The sequence below is a fragment of the Amphiura filiformis genome, chromosome 2 (genome assembly GCF_039555335.1).
Source record: "Amphiura filiformis chromosome 2, Afil_fr2py, whole genome shotgun sequence".
Classification (NCBI taxonomy): Eukaryota; Metazoa; Echinodermata; class Ophiuroidea; order Amphilepidida; family Amphiuridae; genus Amphiura; species Amphiura filiformis.
The window spans coordinates 31,467,270-31,475,502 of NC_092629.1; the positions used below are offsets into that span (position 1 = coordinate 31,467,270).

General features: G+C 38.0%; 1 protein-coding gene across 1 annotated transcript in view; it reads left to right on the forward strand.

The window, feature by feature from the left end:
- The window catches only part of LOC140139946 (nuclear factor 1 B-type-like), a 74,262-nt gene that overhangs the window by 40,446 nt on the left and 25,583 nt on the right, over positions 1-8,233 (forward strand). Inside the window, exons 4-7 of the mRNA XM_072161734.1 lie at positions 3,588-3,674; positions 4,749-5,072; positions 6,028-6,231; positions 6,777-6,845. Coding sequence (XP_072017835.1) covers positions 3,588-3,674; positions 4,749-5,072; positions 6,028-6,231; positions 6,777-6,845 — 684 coding nt within the window. The remainder of the gene's footprint in view (positions 1-3,587; positions 3,675-4,748; positions 5,073-6,027; positions 6,232-6,776; positions 6,846-8,233) is intronic.

An 8,233-nucleotide genomic window follows, 5' to 3' on the forward strand; every position in this document is an offset into this window, starting at 1 on the left:
GAACATCCAAAACTCCTCATATAGTAAAGAAAGAGTCCTCTCGGTTTTATTTAGAGGCCAGTGCTACCTCTGTTCTGAAGTATGGGCTGCATTAGAACTATTGCTCAGTTTGCGGACCACAACGCCCCTCAACGCAACAGTGAGCACCAGCGACCGTTCTGTTCTTTTATTGGGCAATACGATATCACTCATGACAGAGTCATCCTCATTTAAATAAGAGTCTGCCCATTGTAAGGTACCAATTTCATGATAATACAAAACAGGTGATAGTTCTGAACGGTTGTGGAATCGAACTAGAGACCTGTTCTGCTGTCATAATTGGAACTGTCCCCCAACATGGCTGTCATTTCAATTGTTTACCGTTCTGGTTGGTTTATTGCATAGGGTCTATCGGGATATCTCGGAGAGCACTGAGCAAGTGCTATAGAGAATACATGGGTATCTGAAACCAGAAAGAAACTACAGAATATTTTCTGTCCAGCAATTGGGCTGTTTTTGGATCCGGTTTGGTTAGGAAATGAAAAACATAGGCCTTATACATTGTATCCCAGCCTTAGACAACGGGCTATTCTAGTTGAAATCCATATGCCCCCTATGGAAGACATGACCCATAAATCTTGTACACAGGGTGTGAATTTTAAATGGGGTTACCTGAATGGTTACTCTATTTGAAATCTACACCCTTGTGTGTGGGAGAATGGGGGGGGGGGGTAGATATGGCCATGCGTTTTGAGGTGGGCGGTAATGCGTTACATGTTTTCGCGAGATGAAAATTGCATGTTTTTCGTTTAGATATGAATATCTTTCACATATTATACCCAACATATGTAAAAGTATACATTTTCTGGCTGCAAATGAACCAAGGAATCCAAAAATGCACTTTAAAATGACATAGGGTGTAACACTAAGGAGTTATAAAACTGAAAATACCAAATATTTTAGGGAAAAAATGTAAAATTTGACAAATTAAAAAAAAGTTAGCTTCACCCACATATTTAAAAGTTCCATATTTGAATTCCTCTCAGTCAGAGCTTTAAATACATATATAACATCACAGGGTTCAATAAAATTAAAATGATTTTGCGCCAGCATCTTTCAAGGCATATTTTCCCATTGACTTCAATGTGTAACCCGAACGGAAAATAAAATATGCAAAATTGCTTCTCAAAGCAAATTAAATTACCTGGAATATGATTGTATGGTGTTATAGTATGCAGTTTAAAGTGAATTGTAAAAATGTGAAAAAAGAAATGGACCTCTTGCATCATATGACCCCTGGGGGTCACTTTTATTAAATTTGCTCCTCCTGATCCTCCTCCTCCTGATCCTCCTCCACCCCGAACATTATGCTAATTAGATGCAAATTATACAAATGTTAATAACTTCTTACAACTTTTTTAAGGTTTACTGTATTGGTCTCATCACAAGCTTTAATTTGACACCAAATTTAACTACATACGCTGCATATTAACTGAGAAAATTAAAAAGATGAGCCCTAAAATGTCGCGCGCATGTAACATCTCCACCTATTTACTGGCCCAACTCAAAACGTGTGGCCATATGGAATATTCCAATCATCAGTGACCATCATGTTATAACATGGATTTCCATTGCTTTGCACTTTCAACGAGGGTAGTTCAAAAGTATAGTTCAACATCTTAATAATACTCGCAAATAATCCTTTTCAAATGATCATTGTTTTGTTGTCCTCAATCCCCGTAATTCCCCCGTCACTCATATTCTATGTTATAGCCATTGTTTTGAGATCATGTGAGTCAGTAGTGTTATGTTCAATGGTGTTCTCGAGAGGATTGTGGTGCATTGTAATGTTAACGTGATGGCATCAATGCCTGCTAGAGAAAACATTGATATTGTTTTAAGCTCCTGAAAAGTTGCAATTTGAGCTGAGATCCTGTAGCGTTGGGAATGGTGGTTAGTAATATCAATCTGGTTTGGTTAAAGATTTAGGAAGAAAAATTGATTTGATTACAAGTTTAAAAATACAATTTTTCAGTAGATTGATATTGAACATTATTTTTAGTGTAAATGGCCTTGGAGCACTTTTAGTTTGGAAGTTGTCTCAGTTTCATGAAGTTCACTCAACATTTCCATACTAATTTAATCTGCCAACCCAGTAATCTGGGAAGCAGTCAATCAATAGATCAATCCAACAGACAGCCATGGCACAATCAAATGATCAGTCAATACATTGATTGATCAGTCAATACATTGATTGATCAATCAGTCAACAGATCAGCCTACCTCCCATCAGTCAATCAAAAAATGTTTTTATAATATTTATCAGCTAGCCTGTATTTAAAACATAAAAATACAATGTATACATCTAAAAGTAGAAAGTATTAGACCACAATTTTTCACATCTGTGGCTTTACGCTTGAAAGTGACATTAAAAAGAGGTACCAAGAAAAGCAATTGCTGCTTTAAAATATGTCAAAGTGTACATTTTGAAATGCTGTTATCGAACATCACATCATTCCAAGTAGGCTATATCCTGTAGGACTTATAATTATTTTCCACCATGCTCCAATAAAAGTGTCTTACATCATGATTATTTGTAGAAAACCCTCGCCGTTGCCCCCACGTCAATTTCCTTAGAACTAGTATTGCGAAATCTCTGACTAATGAAAGCAGATTCATAACATGCAACGACAACACCATAGGTCAAAGGTCACTACATAGCTGTGACATGATTAGCAAACAATGTTTAGAACAGGACAGGAACATTTTGATAGGGGGCAGTATGTACCAGCTGTTGTGCTATGTGAATGGTTTTTAGAGCCTATTTGATCATTACGTTAGTTTAGCATTATGATATTGATAATTTTGAACCCACTAAAGTGTTTGGGGGGGGGGGGTGTTGGAGGAAGAAGAATTCCCTCATTCATGACATGGGCGTACACTATAAAAAGCTTGATGTGACTGCATGTAACTCATTGAATGTAAATTTTGAAGTCAGTTTTAGATTCTAGAAAAAAAGAGGTATTTTGCAGCAATATACAGGCATGAGAATTTTGTCCCACACATGGAGTACAGTTTTCAAATGAAGTCACTGATTCAATTCAAGCTTCTGAATTTTTGCTACATTTTAAAATGAATATTAATATGAAGCTAATATACTATAGTTTCATAATGTACTACGCAGGCAAATAAACTATAATGCTAAACTTTCTAATAAATGATCGTCCCCTCTATTTCATGGAACAAAATCACTGCAAATAATACACACAAAGTATTATCAAGCATGTCAACACATACTCCCCTAACCTAAATGTGCCTTAAATGGGCTGATTTTGCATTTTGTTTACAGAAAATTAGCTGTATCCCACGATGTTGTCACCCCTGGTCATAAGACACACCACTAGAATGCAAAGAGATAAGGAAGAAAGAGAGGGGAAGGATTGTTTGGACAAAGTTGCAGGTCGACTTTTGTTGTCGGACTGCCGCGATGGCTCCCCAAACTGCCCTATTCATCGTACAATTTTTGATGCCTGGTCCTGTTGGTCCTGTATTCAAGTGGATAAAGGATTAATGTTTTCTGTTGTATTTTACATTATCTGTTTGTACAGGGAGTGTTATGAATGGACATGAAGATTTCAACAGTTATTCATCCAGTGGTGTGTTCTCAGCAATGGAACTCAGAAGAGTAACACAAGGTAAACAAGTTGAAATGTAAAAGAAGTGTACCAAGAAAGTGAACCATCATGACGCTGAAACTACTTTGGACCACAATGACCTCATCACAATGGCAAAGTTCAATAACCTCAATTAAACTATCATTGTGCAAACTTTGACCTCCATTTACAGAATATGACTTTTTGTACCCAAAGGTCATTCAGTGAATGTACAAACGTATTAAGGAGAACTGTGGCCTGATAGATGAGCATGTTGTGGACCCTAGTGTATTGGGCTCTTCCAGTTGAAATTCATCACACCCAATATGGAAGATGTGATCTGTGACCTAAATGTCCCACACAGGGAGTACAGTTTTCAAATGAAGTCACTGATTCAGATAACCCCATTTGAAATTCACACTCCCTGTGTAGGAGATTAAGAACATGTCTCAGAGGGTGTATGGTTCTCTACTGGAATAGCCCAATTTTGACCTAATCAGAGCCCCTGATTTTTCACTTTGTTTGCATGAAATTGGGTTAATTGCAGCACTGTTTTACTGGCAAAATGTCCAGTTTGAATTTCATAACACCAAAAATAATAAGCACCCTTCAAAATTGTTTAACTTATTGCTTAGGGTCTTGATTATGTGAAATAAGCTAATTTTTAAACCAATTAGCCCAAAATGTTCATTTATCCTTTATCTAGATGATGATAGATCTAACCATATAAGATTATGGGGGGGGGGGGGATCTTCCTGGTTAAAGGTGTATGAGGATGTGCCACAGTTTTGGGGTGCCTTTTCAGCGATTTTGGTATATCGATGGGAGGGTTTACAGTGAGGACCATTATGCCCAGTTGGTCACATTTGGGCAAAAGTGCCCTTAAAAATTTGGGTGCTTTTTGTGAAAAATAGCAAAAATTGGATAGAAAAACAGCAAAAAGTAGGTATGGAGAAATTCAGCATCTGAAAGTCTGTGTGGCACATCCCTATACAAGATTCATTAATTTTCCTCCTCATTGTTGCTTTTCCTCATTTCTTTCTTGATTGAACCTCCGTCTCATGCCTGAAAAATCTTAAATTTATTTGTTGAAATATAGCGTTATCTTTCTCACAGACTACTCGATATCTGTCCCCCTAACATCAACAGGTTCAATATGCAATGGCACAACGCCGAACCTAACCCTCGGCGAGCTAGAAAGTCCCACCTATTACAACTACACAAACGACATGACGCAATCGATGGGCGGCATCAGGAGAAACATGCCTATTACGGCGCCGCAGACGATCAAGAGAATCAAACGCAACTCCAGCACGGCGATGTCGCCGGACGACGATATTGATAGTGTAGGAGAGGATGCAGAGAATCTGAATTTTTACGGGAGGTCGCCGGCATCGCTTAGTAGTCAATCAGGTAGCTGGCACAGTGATTATGACACAGGTGATAAGATGGTGTTTCTATAATTTATTGGGGGAAAAAAATAATAAATTGGTATCGAGGCAGCAATCACCGGGGGTGGTGTGATATTTTTCAGTCATGGTTTCAAAAGGTGGTCATACTGGATGTTCACCCATTTTGAAGGGTTTTCTGTGTTGAAGGGTAACTATGTCAAAATAAGGCCATTTGCTATGTTGAATATGTATTAAGGTTAGTTACGGTTAGGTTTAGATTGATAAAACAAACCGTAGTTCTTATTTGACATAGCGAAACTTATTTTGACATCGCTGACCTTTGGCATGTAACCCTCACACTGTGTTAAAACTTTTGTGACTTTTAGGACCCAAGATTTAAGAACTGGTAATTGCTGCATATTAATTTTTCAAACCATAATAGTAAGCCTGTGTCATTTAAGATTGCATGAGGAAGGAATTGAAACTCTGTAAACATTCAAGTTTAACAAAAGTATCACATTTTAAACGGGGGATGTACTGGAGCCATCGAACCGGGGGGGGGGGTTCAAATCTTCCCACTTACCTGGTTCTTAAATGACTTTGCTAGGATAAATGCATGCAAATGGGCCAAATGAGGTCAAAGGAAGACGCATGTTCAAACTTTAGTCAACAATGTCACCGAATTTCAATCCCCCTCCCTCTGGTTGATATGCCTTTGATTTTATCATAAAGTCTATAATTCAAGGATATGAACCATTGGATATTTGGTAGACATGGCAAACCAATGTTGTTAGCTGTTTTCCAGACAGGCTGGTTTAATTTTAACTTAAATTTGAAATTTTGGAGAGGACATTGCCTATTTTGACATTGACATTATAGTCAAACACTTTATATACAATAAGGAACTTAATAATGATTTCATTTAACTGTGCTCATATTAACTTTGAAACACACAATAATTGACAATATCTAGTTGTTGACTTTTATTATTCTCTCTATGATAGGAACCAGTCCAGTTGTGCCTTCCCCCAATATGGTGCCAGCCAAACCCAAACCAGCTATGTCCCCAACGGGGATCACGAGAGTCACGCCAGTGGGCATCAACAAAGTTACGCCAAAAATAGAGAATGATGTCGGGATGATGGGAGGATTAACGTCGTGTTCAGTGCCTAACAGTAGTCCACAACCGTCGCAGTTGGATTTTAAAGGTATGTACGCACTTAAAGTAGTAGCAGGGGCGTGACCAGAAATCACCAGGGGGCTGAATGGGCTAAAATGTGTCCAAAATTGGTTGGTTCATGTTTTGGGCATAAAAAATCAGGGACTTTAGCCCAGGACTCCTAGAACGCACATGATTAGAGACAAAAGATCAGGTATCTGAAACTGAAATACCTCCCAATGTTGCAAAATGTCCCACCCCTGCAATGCCTGCATCACCGCTCCCAAAATGACTGTATCAAAAAATTGTGTATTTATTCCTCCCCAATTTTATTATTTAAATTTTTGGGATGGTGAAATTTCAAAAAGAAATCATGATGTGATATTCATGCGTAAGAAAGAGCAAAGATATGTGTTATAAGAGTTGGTCTACCCCTTTCACCCCTACTTTATCGTGTTCCAAGGGCCATGTCGATTTAAGGAAATTTGATTTATCCTTTTACCTCCCTCATCTCACTATATTTGAATAATTTTATGTCACAATCTCACTTTTCCCAGTGATATTTTTGTCTTTTTGATATCCCCCATATTGTAGCTGCTATGTACATTGGTCCACAACAGTGCATGGAGCACGTAGGCAACAAGACCAGTTTCAGTCATATAGGTTCGTGTAATTTGTGCCCACAGTTAAATGGGTTTTTTATTCCAAAGATCCTTTTCTTCTATTTAAAACATTACTCAACTTCCACTAAATTTGTTTATTTATGACATCTTAATATCAGAGATGTAAATCTTCTGGAAATTACTGGAATTCCGGATATTTGGCAAAAAAAAACCCCTGAAATGTTAAAAAAAATACATTTTCATTTCCGGAATTGGATGATGATAATTTGTTATAAAAAGAGCGAAGAAAACTTTTTAGGAGAATGTAACTGGATTGGGACAGTCAGTGTTTTTAACCCTACTTTATTCGAACAGACTGCTATTAATATACATGTGGTTTTTAGGGCATAGATAATGTCCCCTCCAATGGACTGAGTACGTTCATGGATCATTTACCCAATGGGGGAGAGAGGAAGTCTGATAATCTACAGATGTTGTCAAACCAATTCACTATTAATTCAAGACTTTTTTCGGATCCAAGTCAATACCACCAGCAAGTTGTTAACTTCGGGAGATTGTATGTGGAACCTCGTGAACCAAACGCAAGCGCCCTGACCACTGTACCACGCCCTTGCACCAGTTTACACCTCACATTTGGTTTGGTTCAATATCGCTATTAGTACCCACATTAGGTACCGATGGATCTTTCAATTATTATACCCTGTAACAAGTATAATAGAAATGAACATTGGTATAGTGCTACTACACCATGGACATGTTCAGAGTACAATAGAAATAGGTATTAGTACCTTTGGGGGACAGATAGCGCTAAAGGGCCAAACTAAATGCAGTGCCTTAGGGGGCTATTATTTTCCTCGGAAGAGGGTTCCCAAATTTAAAAAAAGTCTGTGTCCATAAAATTGTACCCCCCCCCCCCCCTATTTCAGCAACAAAATTTTTTTAACCCCCCACCACTGATACACCTTACCCCCGAACAGGATAAAACTGTATTGAAATCAGTCTTTTTGAATAAAATAAACACACTATCTGTGGTCAGCTTGTGACTCCCTACATTTTGGTATCAAAGATTTTGTTTCCAAAAATTTATGACCCCCCTTATATGTGGGACCCCCCCCTTCCGAAGGAAATTATAGCCCCCTTACTATTCTTTAGAAAAGCTACTAACAGTAACAATGTGCTATTCCATTTAAAATTCACACACCCCCTGTGGAAGATTGCACAGCCATCTCAATATTCCAGATGCACCTTATGTTCAGTCCCAGCTGGAAATTACTGCTGAAATTGACAACAAAACTATTAAATTTAGTTTGAATAACAAAATCTTCCACAGTAGGGGTGTGGTTTTCAATTAGCACTGCCCAGTCTCCACCAGACAGTCTTATGAAACTTCATACATAATTTGTTTTTACTTCAATCGTTTGTGCACAG